Source organism: Oncorhynchus mykiss, chromosome 2 (genome assembly GCF_057628025.1).
Source record: "Oncorhynchus mykiss isolate SJ-2025 chromosome 2, ASM5762802v1, whole genome shotgun sequence".
Classification (NCBI taxonomy): domain Eukaryota; kingdom Metazoa; phylum Chordata; class Actinopteri; order Salmoniformes; family Salmonidae; genus Oncorhynchus; species Oncorhynchus mykiss.
Window position 1 is genome coordinate 41494687 of NC_143023.1, and position 16219 is coordinate 41510905.

The following is a 16219-nucleotide window of genomic DNA, read 5'->3' on the forward strand; positions in this document are numbered from 1 at the left end:
ACACTCACACACCCACACACACACACACACACACTCTCTCTCTCTCTCTCCCTCTCTATATCTCTCTCTTTCTCATCTCTCTCAGTATGAATTATTGAGAGAGGGGGAGGGAGAGCTGTGCTGAGACAGTGAGTCAGGGCTGCTGTTTGCCCGGCCGAGGTTCCTGCTGCTCAGCATCTCAATCAGAATAGCTCAGCCCTGAGTCACGTTTCTCCTCATCTCTAACCCACCCTTTCTCTCTCTCTATGCTCTCTTCCTCCTCTTTCTCACTCTCTCCATCTGCTCTCTCCATTCACTCTCTATCTCTCTGCTTTCTCTCTCTGCTCCCTCTCTTTTGTTTCTCTCTCTCCGTTGTCTCTCTCTCTCTCTCTCTCTCTCTACATTTAATTTAAATTATCTCTCTCTACCTTCCTCTCTCTCCCCTCATATCTGTAGATCTCTGGTAATGTATTATTGTGGCCACTCTGGCCGTTATGTGGATCCTGCTGACCATAGTTGATGTCTATGTGAGAAAAAACAGACTTCGTCATAGTCTATCTCTGGACTTGTTGTGCTCTGATATGTTGCTCTGGGAACAGCACTTGTTACTTCCTGTGCCCAGATAATCCAGAGGAAGCAGCAGGATTGGTCTAACATGGCAATGGGATTAGCCACAATGATTAGAGCAAGGTCAGGTAATTAACGGTGCTGGATTTATTATCAGTGTAATGATGCCTGGGGGACCCTCTCTGTTTGTCATTCAACTTCATCCTATCCAACCTGCACGGTTGTGAGTCTTAATTTGTGGTGGTTTGGTGAATTCCAAGGCTCTCTTGCTCAGCGGGGTAACACAGATTTGAGGCACCCGGGTGACTCAGCTTTGAACCACAATCGGTCACTGGCTTGGTTTGGGTCTCTGTGAGGAGTCAAGGTGAAGTCACCATTGGTTAGCCGCTAAGAATTGCCCCAGACGTTATGCGTAGCCTTTGGCCCAGAGGTATCCATGGGTTTCTGTTTGTGTGTATGTGTCTGTTTGTTGGTGTATAGATGATCTGAGTCGGTGTTTTAACTTGGTCATTGTGTGTTTGCCCATGTGTTTTCTATGTCTGTTTGTGTGCGGCTCAGTGTGTGTATGTTGAGAGAGAAGGAAAGAGTGAACGAGAGAGGCATATAAAGAGAGAGAAACAGAGGAGGTGGGAAACAGGCTGCTGACTCATCAATCCCTCAGGGATGATCATTCTCACTCTCTGTGTGTGTGTGTGTGTGTGTGTGTGTGTGTGTGTGTGTGTGTGTGTGTGTGTGTGTGTGTGTGTGTGTGTGTGTGTGTGTGTGTGTGTGTGTGTGTAGGTGTGTGTGTAGGTGTGTAGGTGCACGCGCGTGTGTGTGTCTGCGTGCTTGAGTATGTGTAATACCTACATATACGTATGTGTGTGGGTTAACATATGTTGGTATACACACGCAAGAGGCACCCTACCTCACAGGGAGGGGACGTCCACACCATTCATGATGATACAATGATGCTGAAAGGCTGAAGGGAGACATCACTGTAACATGTCTGTGACAGAACCCTGGCCTTCAGAGCATCCCTCTCCTCTTTATTCATCTCTCTATCACTGCCTCCCCCCTTCTCTCTACCACGCCCTCCGTCCCGCCGTCTCGCTGCCTCATTGTGCACTATATAAATATATCCAACCTTCCTGTCCATCTCAATTGTGCCTCTAAATCTTTATTGAGTGCAGGAAGATCTTATTACAACAAATCAAAATGACAAAAGTGTTTTGGACGTGGATGGGCTGTATTGGTAATTTCGGGTGTGTAAAGTCCGAAAGGGGAAATGCAGTACCAGTCTCTCAGCTTGCTCTGTCTGTTGGCAGAGTGACAGAGATATTTTGTACTGTGTGTGCCTCACTTTTTCTCCCATGCAGGACTTGATAGCTATGACCTATTTTCTGTTCTCAGAGCAAGTTCCTCCCTCTTTCTGAGCCGCAAACTCATCTGCAATATCTCATACATCAGGTGTTTATATCAGTCATTTACATGAGGAATGTAACCGAAAACTACCAAGCGCGACTGACGATTCCTTACTATCCCGACACAGTAAATAGATTTTCTCTGAGCACATGTTGGCTGATTTGTGTTGGTGAGGGGGAGGCAGAACAGCTTGAAATTTCCCACCCTGTCTGTCTGCTCAGATGGCACCACCACTCTCTCTGGCTCTCTGTCTCTCTAGCTCTGCCCTGAGTGATGCCTTTCTCTCACAATTGTAGGGAAATTCCTCTCTCTTCTCCTCCCTCTGTGCCTGTGTCAGTGTGACCGGGTGATTAAAGGAAACTATTGACAAAAAGATGCTCTGTCTGTCTGTCAGTTCAGGACCAATGTAAGTATTTCCAGGAAGCAGAAGATCTGGGTTAAAGCAATACAGCCGAGGGGAAATACGTTGTCAAAATGACAGAGATTACACTCAATGTAAAGTACTTGGGAGAGTTTGTAACCGATTTGTAGCCTTTTGTAACCTGTTTTGTAGTGTGTAACCTCTCATTGTTGCCGTTCGCTCAGACCTGATCGAGGTACGAATTGACCAAGCCTGATTATGGATGGGGATTGTACATTACATGTATGGGAAAAATGTAATTAAGCACTGTATTTCTCTTCATTATTCTCCCTCAGACCTGATTGAGGCCACCAAGGAGTCTAATGTGAACATCCCACAGATGGCGGACACGTTGTTTGAGAGGGCCACCAATGCCAGCTGGGTGGTGGTGTTCAAGGCCCTGATCACTACACATCACATGATGGTCGCTGGCAATGAGGTGAGTGAAAGCCAGCATCACCACTACTGTTCCTATGGGAGGGACTGTATTTAAAAGGGCTGAGATGTGATTGGCTCTTTTTTTTTATATACTTTGGTTGTATTGGACATGCCAAGTTTTTAGTTGGCCAACCCTCCTCCTGGAGAGGTACTGGGTGTGTAGGCTTTAGCTCTTTCCCTGCTTTGACATGTCATAATCTAGTAATCAGCTACTCATCAAGACCTTGATTAGCTGAATCGGGTGTGTTAAAGAAGGGCTGGAGCACAAACCTGCATACCCAGTAGCTTTTTCTGCTCTGGCGGGTTTAAGGTTAGATGATAAGCCTGTTTGTCTGGATACACTGAGTGAACAAAACATTAGGAACACCTTCCTAATATTGAGTTGCTCCCGTTTTGCCCTCAGAACAGCCTCAATTCATTGGGGCATGGACTTTACAAGGTCTCTAAAGCATTCCACAGGGATGCTGGCCCATGTTGACTCCAATGATTCTCACAGTTGGTTGATAGTCGATCTCTAGTCCAAATAGCTCATTCCATCTCATCTCACAGATGCTCAATTGGAATGAGATCTGGTGACGGGGGCAGGCCAATGCAGTAAGCTGAATTCACTGTCTTGGTCTTGGAACCATTCCTGGATACTCCTAGCCTTGTGGCATTGGGCGTGAATTATCCCGCTGAAAAATGTAATTTGCAGATCTCAAAAATCTCTAATTGAGGTGGTTTAACAGGTGACAACAATAAGGGATGATAGCTTTTACCTGGATTCCCCTGGTCAGTCTATGTCATGGAAAAAGCAGGTGTTCAGTCAGCCATTTAGGTATTCAGTAATTCCATCCTTCATCCTGACCTCCATTGTTATGTCACTGGGGTCAACCAGGGGTAACACAGTCAGATAAGCAGATGTTCTGTTTACTGCCTGTCTAGTCTGTCTATGACCACACTGAGATAATGGATGGAGGGGAGAGAGAGAGAAAGAGAGAGAGTAGGAGAGAGAGAGAGAGAGAGAGAGAGAGAGAGAGCCTAAACATCAGCTCCACAGCTAACTTCCACAAAGCTGTGAACGATCTGAGAGACAAGGTAGGTAAATCAAAAGGAACATAAAATTCAACATACCAATTAAGATCTGGCTAAAAAATACTTGAATCAGTCATAGAGCCCATTGCCCTTTATGGTTGTGAGGTCTGGGGTCCGCTCACCAACCAAGATTTCACAAAATGGGACACCATACAAGGCCGATAGCTACTAATTATCAAAATCCAGAAAAGAGACGTTAAATTCTACAACCACCTAAAATGAAGCAATTCCCAAACCTTCCATAACAAAGCCATCACCTGCAGAGAGATTAACCTAGAGAAGAGTCCCCTAAGCAAGCTGGTCCTGGGGCTCTGTTCACACCCCACCGAACCATTTGTACATTGTTACAACACTGTATATATACACTGCTCAAAAAAATAAAGGGAACACTTAAACAACACAATGTAACTCCAAGTCAATCACACTTCTGTGAAATCAAACTGTCCACTTAGGAAGCAACACTGATTGACAATACATTTCACATGCTGTTGTGCAAATGGAATAGACAACAGGTGGAAATTATAGGCATTTAGCAAGACACCCCCAATAAAGGAGTGGTTCTGCAGGTGGGGACCACAGACCACTTCTCAGTTCCTATGCTTCCTGGCTGATGTTTTGGTCACTTTTGAATGCTGGCGGTGCTTTCACTCTAGTGGTAGCATGAGACGGAGTCTACAACCCACACAAGTGGCTCAGGTAGTCCAGCTCATCCAGGATGGCACATCAATGCGAGATGTGGCAAGAAGGTTTGCTGTGTCTGTCAGCGTAGTGTCCAGAGCATGGAGGCGCTACCAGGAGACAGGCCAGTACATCAGGAGATGTGGAGGAGGCCGTATGGGGGCAACAACCCAGCAGCAGGACCGCTACCTCCGCCTTTGTGCAAGGAGGAGCAGGAGGAGCACTGCCAGAGCCTTGCAAAATGACCTCCAGCAGGCCACAAATGTGCATGTGTCTGCTCAAACGGTCAGAAACAGACCCCATGAGGGTGGTATGAGGGCCCGACGTCCACAGGTGGGGGTTGTGCTTACAGCCCAACACTGTGCAGGACGTTTGACATTTGCCAGAGAACACCAAGATTGGCAAATTTGCCACTGGCGCCCTGTGCTCTTCACAGATGAAAGCAGGTTCACACTGAGCACATGTGACAGACGTGACAGTCTGGAGACGCCGTGGAGAACGTTCTGCTGCCTGCAACATCCTCCAGCATGACCGGTTTGGCGGTGGGTCAGTCATGGTGTGGGGTGGCATTTCTTTGGGGGGCCGCACAGCTCCATGTGCTCGCCAGAGGTAGCCTGACTGCCATTAGGTACCGAGATGCGATCCTCAGACCCCTTGTGAGACCATATGCTGGTGTGGTTGGCCCTGGGTTCCTCCTAATGCAAGACAATGCTAGACCTCATGTGGCTGGAGTGTGTCAGCAGTTCCTGCAAGAGGAAGGCATTGATGCTATGGACTGGCCCGCTCGTTCCCCAGACCTGAATCCAATTGAGCACATCTGGGACATCATGTCTCGCTCCATCCACCAACGCCACGTTGCACCACAGACTGTCCAGGAGTTGGCGGATGCTTTAGTCCAGGTCTGGGAGGAGATCCCTCAGGAGACCATCCACCACCTCATCAGGAGCATGCCCAGGCGTTGTAGGGAGGTCATACAGGCATGTGGAGGCCACACACACTACTGAGCCTCATTTTGACTTGTTTTAAGGTCATTACATCAATGTTGGATCAGCCTGTAGTGTGGCTTTCCACTTTAATGTTGAGTGTGACTCCAAATCCAGACCATGGGTTGATAAATTTGATTTCCATTGATAATTTTTGTGTGATTTTGTTGTCACCACATTCAACTATGTAAAGAAAAAAGTATTTTTCTTTAATAAGATTATTTCATTAAGATTAATTCATTCCCTTTATTTTTTTGAGCAGTGTACATAATATGACATTTGTAATGTCTTCATTCTTTTGAAACTTCTGTATGTGTAATGTTTACTGTTCATTTTTATTGTTAATTTCACTTTTGTATATTATCTACCTCACTTGCTTTGGCAATGTTACACGTTTCCTATGCCAATAAAGCCCCTTGAATTGAATTGAATTGAGAGAGAGAGAGAGGCACATGCAGGGAGATCATAAAGAGCTGTATCATGTCGAGCAGACACACTCTGATAATGAAATTAAACTCAGTGTCTGTGGATCAGAAATCAATGGGGAAGAGGACATGTGCACTTCTGTTGCCGTTGGTGACACAGGGTTACTGGCTTTTTGAATAGGTCTCTTCATTCATATGCCCTTCCCCCCACCATTATTAATCTCATCACAGTGTGTGTGTGTATATGTATGTGCGTGCATCTGTGTACATGTTTGTGTGTGGGGGTGTGTATTTGGCTGGCCAGTGAATTTACAGACCCTCAGCATACATTTTCCCAGAGCTGTATGTGTAGAGACAGATGTGTGGGGTTTAGCTCAACGTCTGGAGTGTGTCTGTTGTTATGAGACTGTACACTGTCTGAAAGAAGTCGTGTACTACAGTATGTTTTACACCAGATAGGTGCAGTGAAATGTGTTGCTTTATAGGGTCAGACATAGTAGTACAGCACCCCCAGAGCAAATGAGGGTTAAGTGCCTTGATCAAGGGCACCTCAGCCGATTTTTCACATAGTCATCTTGGGTATTTGAACCAGCAACCTTTCAGTTACTGGTCCAACGCTCTAACCGCTAGGCTACCTGCCGGTCCCAGAGAGGACCTCTCATTTATTTCACATCATTAAATTGGGCTTAAGAGTGTAAATTAAGAGTGTAAATGAAAACCCAGGTGTGTATGTGTGTGTGCGTGCACATATCATGTGTATAGGTGTGTGTGTGTGTGTGTGTGTGTGTGTGTGTGTGTGTGCAGAGTATGATTTTCTTGTCATGTTTCACAATTTCTCCATAGAAGCCTATTTGCCATTAATATATTATTGTTTAGTGGGTGATACATTCTGTATTTGAGCTGAAGCATTCTCATTCTCACCCTCCCACTCAGGCGCTGTTTTCTCTGATGTTGGCTCTCTGTAATCAATTAAGCTGTAGCACGATCATATCACGCTTTTCACATGAATTCCAGTTCCTCCTCAACACAATTATGTGTTTATAATATGAAACAGCTCCTCTGAAATTTACATCGAATCCATTTCCTTTTGTGACTCATTCAATCCTTTGAAGGTAATTCTCTTTTGAAGTTGTGTGTTTGTGTGCGAGTGTTTGTGTGTGTTTTAATATGTGTATGTGTTTTAATAACTGCCAAAATGTCTGGTTCTTTAGCATAACAGACTCAATCATTTGTTGAGCTGGTTTGTTGTTTTAGTGTATTGATCATGTCTCCTCTGACTGGTGTGTATTGTCTCTCTCTCTCTCTCCCCTTCTCTCTCTCTCTCTCTCTCTCTCTCTCTCTCTCTCTCTCCATCTCTCTCACTCTCTCTCTCCCTCCCTCCCTCCATCTCTCTCTCTCTCTCTCTCCATCTCTCTCTCTCTCTCCATCTCTCTCTCTCTCTCTCTCTCTCTCTCTCTCCCTCTCTCCCTCTCTCCCTCTCTCTCTCTCTCTCTCTCTCTCTCTCTCTTCCTCAGAGGTTCCTCCAGTTCCTTGCCTCCAGGAACACCCTCTTCAACCTCAGTAACTTTCTGGACAAAACTGGCTCCCATGGTGAGTTAACACTTGCTCCGGCAGCCCCTTCCCTCATTGGGTTTACCAAACAACCAGCTCTGATGTCGAGTCAAGCTGTCACCCAGTGTGATCAGTGTAAAAACTGTGTCCATGGTGATTAATATGGGCTCCCATGGCCATGTAAACTGGTTTCTCGGGTGATGGAAATGGTACTCTGTGAGGTGTTGTTTCTATGGAGACGTGGAGGTGACATTGGCCTGTTGTTCCTCCCCCAGGCTACGACATGTCCACGTTTATCAGACGCTACAGCCGGTACCTCAACGAGAAGGCGTTCGCCTACAGACAGATGTCCTTCGACTTTGGCAGAGTGAAGAAGGGGTGTGTTGTCTCTCAATAACTCTGTCTATCCTCTCCATCAGTGCTGCTCTTCTCTTTATGTCTTTTGTAAAAGGACAATCAAGCTTCAAATAGAGCAAAACACACAGTCTAGCTGCAATATACAAGATATATTTTGACCCCTCACCCTCCCACCCCCTCAGAATCATATATACCGAACAACAATATAAAAACGCAAGATGTAAAGTGTTGGTCCCCTGTTTCATGAGGTGAAATAAAATATTCCAGAAATGTTCCATATGCATAAAAAACGTATTTCTCTCAAATGTTGTTCACAAATTTGTTTACATGCCTGTTAGTCAGCATTTCTCCTTTGCCAAATAATACATCCACCTGACTGGTGTGGCATATCAAGAAGCTGATTAAACAGGATGATACTTACACAGGTGCACCATGTGCTGGGGACAATAAAAGGCCACTCTAAAATGTGCAGTTTTGTCACACAACACAATGCCAAATATGTCTCAAGTTTTGAGGGAGTGTGCAATTGGCATGCTGACTGCAGGAATGTCCAACAGAGCAATCGCCAGAACTGAATGTTAATTCCTCTACCATAAGCCGCCTCCAACGTCGTTTTAGAGAATTCAACAGTACGTCAAACCCGCCTCACAACCACAAACCACGTGTAACCTGGCCAGCCCAGGACCTCCACATCCGGCTTCTTCACCTGCAGGATTGTCTGAGACCAGCCACCCAGACAGCTGATGAAACTGAGTAGTAGTTCTGTCTGTAATGAAACCCTTTTTTGGGGGAAAACTTATTCTGATTGGCTGGGCCTGGCTCCACAGTGGGTGGGCCTTGCTCCAAAGTACCCTCCTAGGCCCACCCATGGCTACGCTCCTGCCCAGTCACATGAAATCCATAGATTAGGGCCTAATGAATTTATTTCAATTGAGTGATTTCCTTATATCAAATCAAATCAAATTTTATTGGTCACATACACAAGATTAGCAGATGTTAATGCGAGTGTAGCGAAATGCTTGTGCTTCTAGTTCCGACTATGCAGTAAAATCTAACAAGTAATCGAACAAATTCACAACAACTACAGTATACACACAAATACACACAAATGTAAAGGGATGAAAAATAATATGGACATATATGGATATGGATGAGCGATGTTTTCTTTTTGTAATCCGTGATTGACTGTAGACCCTGCCACATACGCTTCGTGTTTGAGCCGTTGAATTGCGACTCTACTTTGTCTCTGTACTGATGCTTTGCTTGTTTGATTGCCTTGCGGAGGGAATAGCTGCACTGTTTGTATTCGGTCGTGTTTCCAGTTGCCTTGCCATGATTAAAAGCGGTGGTTCGCGCTTTCAGATTCGCGCAAATGCTGCCATCAATCCACGGTTTCTGGTTAGGGAAGGTTTTAATGGTCACACTGTCATGTACTGTCATGTTGTGTCTTGTTTCTGTCCTTTCTCTTCACCCTGTCTCCCTCTGCTGGTCGTGTTAGGTTACCTTTTCTCCCCCTCTTTCCCCCAGCTGTCCCTTGTCTTCTCTGACTACCTCGTTCACCCCTTTTCCCACCTGTTCCCTTTTTCCCTCTGATTAGGTCTCTATATCTCTCTCTCTTTCTGCTCCTGTCTTTGTCGGATTCTTGTTTGTGTTAGTCATGCCTGAACCAGACTATCGTCATGTTTGCTGCAACCTTGTCCTGTCCTGTCGGAATCTGCCGGTCCATCTGAGCCTACCTATGTTTGGTTATTAAAGAAGCTCTGTTTACATTAATTCGCTTTTGGGTCCTCATTCACGCACCGTAACAGAAGAATCCGACCAAGAATGGACCCAGTGACTTCGGATCCTCTCCACTCAGCCGTCGAGATCCAGGGAGCGATGCTAGGCAGACACGAGCAGGAATTGTCTGCTGCTCGACATGCCGTTGAGACCCTGGCCACCCAAGTCTCCAACCTCACAGAACAGGTTCACCATCTCCGCCTCGATCCACCGGCCACTTCCAGGGCTTTCGAATCTCCGGAGCCCAGAATCAATAACCCACCGTGTTACTCTGGGGAGCCCACTGAATGCCGCTCGTTCCTCACCCAGTGTGATATTGTGTTTTCTCTCCAGCCCAACACTTACTCCAGGAGCACTGCTCGTGTCGCCTACGTCATATCTCTCCTTACTGGACGGGCTCGTGAGTGGGGCACGGCAATCTGGGAGGCAAGGGCTGAGTGTACTAACCAGTATCAGGACTTTAAGGAGGAGATGATACGGGTTTTTGATCGATCTGTTTTTGGGGAGGAGGCTTCCAGGGCCCTGTCTTCCCTATGTCAAGGTAATCGATCCATAACAGACTACTCTATTGAGTTTCGCACTCTTGCTGCCTCCAGTGGCTGGAACGAGCCGGCTTTGCTCGCTCGTTTTCTGGAGGGTCTCCGCGCAGAGGTTAAGGATGAGATTCTCTCCCGGGAGGTTCCTTCCAGCGTGGATTCCTTGATTGAACTCGCTATTCGCATTGAGCGACGGGTTGATCTTCGTCACCGAGCTCGTGGAAAGGAGCTCGCGTTCTCCGTTGCCCCCCTCTCCGCATCACTACAATCTTCCTCTGCCGGCTCGGGTGCTGAGCCTATGCAGCTGGGAGGTATCCGCATCTTGACTAAGGAGAGGGAACGGAGAATCACCAACCGCCTCTGTCTCTATTGCGGTTCTGCTGGTCATTTTGTCACTTCATGTCCAGTAAAAGCCAGAGCTCATCAGTAAGCGGAGGGCTACTGGTGAGCGCTACTACTCCTGTCTCTCCTTCAAGATCCTGCACTACCTTGTCGGTCCATCTACGCTGGACCGGTTCGTCAGCTTCCTGCAGTGCCTTAATAGACTCTGGGGCGGAGGGCTGTTTTATGGACGAGACCTGGGCTCGGGAACATGACATTCCTCTCAGACAGTTAAGGGAGTCCACGGCCTTGTTCGCCCTGGATGGTAGTCCTCTCCCCAGGATTCAGCGTGAGACGCTACCTTTAACCCTCACTGTTTCTGGTAATCATAGCGAAACCATTTCTTTTTTAATTTTTCGTTCACCTTTTACACCTGTTGTTTTGGGCCATCCCTGGCTAGTTTGTCATAATCCTTCTATTAATTGGTCTAGTAATTCTATCCTCTCCTGGAACGTCTCTTGTCATGTGAAATGTTTAATGTCTGCTATCCCTCCTGTTTCCTCTGTCTCTTCTTCACAGGAGGAGCCTGGTGATTTGACAGGGGTGCCGGAGGAATATCACGATCTGCGCACGGTGTTCAGTCGGTCCAGGGCCACCTCTCTTCCTCCACACCGGTCGTATGATTGTAGTATTGATCTCCTTCCGGGAACCACTCCCCCCCGGGGTAGACTATACTCTCTGTCGGCTCCCGAACGTAAGGCTCTCGAAGATTATTTGTCTGTAGCTCTTGACGCCGGTACCATAGTCCCCTCCTCCTCTCCCGCCGGAGCGGGGTTTTTTTTTGTTAAGAAGAAGGACGGGTCCCTGCGCCCCTGCATAGATTATCGAGGGCTGAATGACATAACAGTGAAGAATCGTTATCCGCTTCCTCTTATGTCTTCAGCCTTCGAGATCCTGCAGGGAGCCAGGTTTTTCACTAAGTTGGACCTTCGTAACGCTTACCATCTCGTGCGCATCAGGGAGGGGGACGAGTGGAAGACGGCGTTTAACACTCCGTTAGGGCACTTTGAATACCGGGTTCTTCCTTTCGGCCTCGCTAACGCTCCAGCTGTCTTTCAGGCATTAGTCAATGATGTCCTGAGAGACATGCTGAACATCTTTGTTTTCGTTTACCTTGACGATATCCTGATTTTTTCACCGTCACTCCAGATTCATGTTCAGCACGTTCGACGTGTCCTCCAGCGCCTTTTAGAGAATTGTCTTTTTGTGAAGGCTGAGAAGTGCTCTTTTCATGCCTCCTCCGTCACATTTCTCGGTTCTGTTATTTCCGCTGAAGGCATTAAGATGGATCCCGCTAAGGTCCAAGCTGTCATTGATTGGCCCGTCCCTAAGTCACGCGTCGAGCTGCAGCGCTTTCTCGGCTTCGCGAACTTCTATCGTCGTTTCATCCGTAATTTCGGTCAGGTGGCAGCTCCTCTCACAGCCCTTACTTCTGTCAAGACGTGCTTTAGGTGGTCCGTTTCCGCCCAGGGAGCTTTTGATCTCCTCAAGAATCGTTTTACATCCGCACCTATCCTTGTTACACCTGACGTCACTAGACAGTTCGTTGTCGAGGTTGACGCGTCAGAGGTGGGCGTGGGAGCCATTCTTTCTCAGCGCTCCCTCTCTGACGACAAGGTCCACCCTTGCGCGTATTTTTCTCATCGCCTGTCGCCGTCGGAACGTAACTATGATGTGGGAAACCGCGAACTGCTCGCCATCCGCTTAGCCCTAGGCGAATGGCGACAGTGGTTGGAGGGGGCGACCGTTCCTTTTGTCGTTTGGACTGACCATAGGAACCTTGAGTACATCCGTTCTGCCAAACGACTTAATGCGCGTCAGGCGCGCTGGGCGCTGTTTTTCGCTCGTTTCGAGTTTGTGATTTCTTATCGTCCGGGCTCTAAGAACACCAAGCCTGATGCTTTATCTCGTCTCTTCAGTTCTTCAGTAGCCTCCACTGACCCCGAGGGGATTCTCCCTGAGGGGCGTGTTGTCGGGTTGACTGTCTGGGGAATTGAGAGGCAGGTAAAGCAAGCACTCACTCAAACTCCGTCGCCGCGCGCCTGTCCTAGGAACCTTCTTTTCGTTCCCGTTCCTACTCGTCTGGCCGTTCTTCAGTGGGCTCACTCTGCCAAGTTAGCCGGCCACCCTGGCGTTCGGGGTACGCTTGCTTCCATTCGCCAGCGTTTTTGGTGGCCCACCCGGGAGTATGACACGCGTCGCTTCGTGGCTGCTTGTTCGGTCTGCGCGCAGACTAAGTCCGGTAACTCCCCTCCTGCCGGCCGTCTCAGGCCGCTTCCCATTCCCTCTCGACCGTGGTCTCACATCGCCTTAGATTTTGTCACCGGACTGCCTTCGTCAGCGGGGAAGACTGTTATTCTTACGGTTGTCGACAGGTTCTCTAAGGCGGCTCATTTTATCCCCCTTGCTAAGCTTCCTTCTGCTAAAGAGACGGCACAAATCATCATCGAGAATGTTTTCAGAATTCATGGCCTTCCGTCAGACGTCGTTTCGGACAGAGGTCCGCAATTCACGTCTCAATTTTGGAGGGAGTTTTGCCGTTTGATTGGGGCTTCCGTCAGTCTCTCTTCCGGCTTTCACCCCCAGTCTAACGGTCAAGCAGAACGGGCCAATCAGACTATTGGTCGCATCTTACGCAGTCTTTCTTTTCGCAACCCTGCGTCTTGGTCAGAACAGCTCCCCTGGGCAGAATACGCCCACAACTCGCTTCCTTCGTCTGCGACCGGGCTATCTCCTTTTCAGAGTAGCCTCGGGTACCAGCCTCCGCTGTTCTCATCTCAGTTCGCCGAGTCCAGCGTCCCCTCCGCTCAGGCTTTTGTCCAACGTTGCGAGCGCACCTGGAAGAGGGTCAGGTCTGCACTTTGCCGTTATAGGGCGCAGACTGTGAGAGCTGCTAATAAGCGTAGAACTAAGAGTCCAAGATATTGTCGCGGTCAGAGAGTTTGGCTCTCCACTCAGAACCTTCCCCTTAAGACCGCTTCTCGCAAGTTGACCCCGCGGTTCATTGGTCCGTTCCGTATTTCTCAAATCATTAACCCTGTCGCAGTGCGACTTCTTCTGCCGCGATATCTTCGTCGCGTCCACCCGGTCTTCCATGTCTCCTGTGTCAAGCCCGTTCTTCGCGCCCCCGCTCGTCTTCCCCCCCCCCCCCCCCATCCTTGTCGAGGGCGCACCCATCTACAGGGTCCGTAGGATTTTGGACATGCGTCCTCGGGGCCGTGGTCATCAGTACCTAGTAGATTGGGAGGGGTACGGTCCTGAGGAGAGGAGTTGGGTTCCCTCTCGGGACGTGCTGGACCGTGCGCTGATCGATGATTTCCTCCGTTGCCGCCAGGCTTCCTCCTCGAGTGCGCCAGGAGGCGCTCGGTGAGTGGGGGGGTACTGTCATGTACTGTCATGTTGTGTCTTGTTTCTGTCCTTTCTCTTCACCCTGTCTCCCTCTGCTGGTCGTGTTAGGTTACCTTTTCTCCCCCTCTTTCCCCCAGCTGTCCCTTGTCTTCTCTGACTACCTCGTTCACCCCTTTTCCCACCTGTTCCCTTTTTCCCTCTGATTAGGTCTCTATATCTCTCTCTCTTTCTGCTCCTGTCTTTGTCGGATTCTTGTTTGTGTTAGTCATGCCTGAACCAGACTATCGTCATGTTTGCTGCAACCTTGTCCTGTCCTGTCGGAATCTGCCGGTCCATCTGAGCCTACCTATGTTTGGTTATTAAAGAAGCTCTGTTTACATTAATTCGCTTTTGGGTCCTCATTCACGCACCGTAACACACAGAGGGAACGACATCTCCAATGCACTTGCTAATAAACTCGCTCACCGAGTCAGCGTATACGTCAATGTTATTGTCTGAGGCTATCCGGAACATATCCCAGTCCACGTGATCGAAGCATTCTTGAAGCGTGGAATCCGATTGGTCAGACCAATGTTGTATTGACCTGAGCACGGGCGTTTCCTGTTTTAGTTTCTACACGGCTGTGGCTATAATCAAAGATAATTATTTTGGAAGATAATGCGTTGGTATTTGATTGCAAGGAATTTTAGGTTGGGTGAACTGTAACTCAGTAAAATAGTTGCAAATGTTGCATGTTGCGTTTATATTTTTGTTCAGTATAAAAACATAGAAATGGATTTATATTCTATTTCTCATAGAGACAACACTTGGCAGAATCACAGCCACCTGACCTGTCTGTCAGTCTCAGGGGTCAGTAGGTGGGAGTGATTCATCTTAAAGCCAGTCTGTTTGGTCTGTTTCACAAGCGTTCCCGGAAGTATTGCGATGTTGTGCCTCTGGGCTTAGAAACTCTGTGATTGCACTGTGGGTGAGGGCAGAGTGAGTGGGCTGTCCATGCCTGTGCCTGTACAGAAACAGACAGATGAATATAGACTACACAGTCTGAATACAGACAGTGAGCTATTACTTAGGCTCCTGTCCAGACTGTTGCGTTTTGCTGGCAGAAACAAGGTCCCACAACACAGTCTGTGCCAGCCATGCGACAAACAGACAGAACAGCCAGGTGTGCAGATAGAGCTCTGACCTAGTGTCTCATGTCATGTGTCTTACCTAAAGGAGCTAAGAAGCTGGATCCGTCTAAAGCTGTTGCTGTCTTAGTGTTGCATCACAAGGCCTTGGCCTTGGCAGATCTCTAGTGATAATATAATTGCAAATGCCACTTAGCAGAAGCCTTCATGCAAAGCCACTAACAATACAGGGAGTGTATAAGTCTTTAGTATGTGCATGTGATCCCTGCAAGAATTGAATAATATATGCCATTTAGCCAAGACAATTGACAGTATATTCATGCATCCATACATATGGGTGGTCCTGGGAATCAAACCCATAATCGTGGCGTTGCACGCACCATGCTCTACCGAGCCATACAGGACCACAGGACACTCCCTTTGTTTTGCTAGCGCCTGTCTACAGCACTTCCTTATAGATTCAATGTCCCAGAGGTCTATATGTTATTTATCCCAATGTAGAGAGTATTACGTTGTTTCCTCTCATCTCATATTGCTGGGAAAAGAAATGGCGGCACATCATTGTATGCTCCACAATGTTTGTAATGGATCTTACACCTATGTGTTCGTCAATAGACCTTCATTAGGGTTTAACTCATCATACTGTATCAAGAAAGATTGTTTGTATTGTTCTGCTAATGGGAAATTCGACTACACCAGATAATACAAACAAGTACCAATACACCCAGCACAGAAACAACAATGAAAATATAGACAACGTAAAAAAAAATCACATCATCAACACAAACAACTGGATTAAAAACTCTCCACAATATTTTTTTTATGGACCTCAAGCCAACATTCAGGGTTTTCTCATACTCATACTGTACCATGTTGTTGCTCCTCTGTCTGTCTGTCTGTCTGTCTGTCTGTCTGTCTGTCTGTCTGTCTGTCTGTCTGTCTGTCTGTCTGTCTGTCTGTCTGTCTGTCTGTGTCTCTCTCTCTCTCTCTCTCTCTCTCTCTCTCTCTCTCTCAGAGCTGAGGGGGTGATGAGGACGATGCCCGTAGAGAAGCTGTTGAAAGGAATGCCCACTCTGCAGAGCCAGATAGACGCCCTGCTGGAGTTTGATGTGAGTATTATGATGATGATGAGAAATATATTTGTATCTGTTAGTAAGGGCATTTTTGTTTTTGCCTTTTTTTTGTGACATTA

At 47.5% G+C, this 16219-nt stretch overlaps 1 protein-coding gene across 1 annotated transcript in view; it reads left to right on the forward strand.

The window, feature by feature from the left end:
- Nucleotides 1-16219, forward strand: part of LOC110489919 (clathrin coat assembly protein AP180) — a 75194-nt gene that overhangs the window by 22991 nt on the left and 35984 nt on the right. Inside the window, exons 3-6 of the mRNA XM_021562938.3 lie at nucleotides 2647-2789; nucleotides 7463-7538; nucleotides 7775-7877; nucleotides 16043-16136. Coding sequence (XP_021418613.3) covers nucleotides 2647-2789; nucleotides 7463-7538; nucleotides 7775-7877; nucleotides 16043-16136 — 416 coding nt within the window. The remainder of the gene's footprint in view (nucleotides 1-2646; nucleotides 2790-7462; nucleotides 7539-7774; nucleotides 7878-16042; nucleotides 16137-16219) is intronic.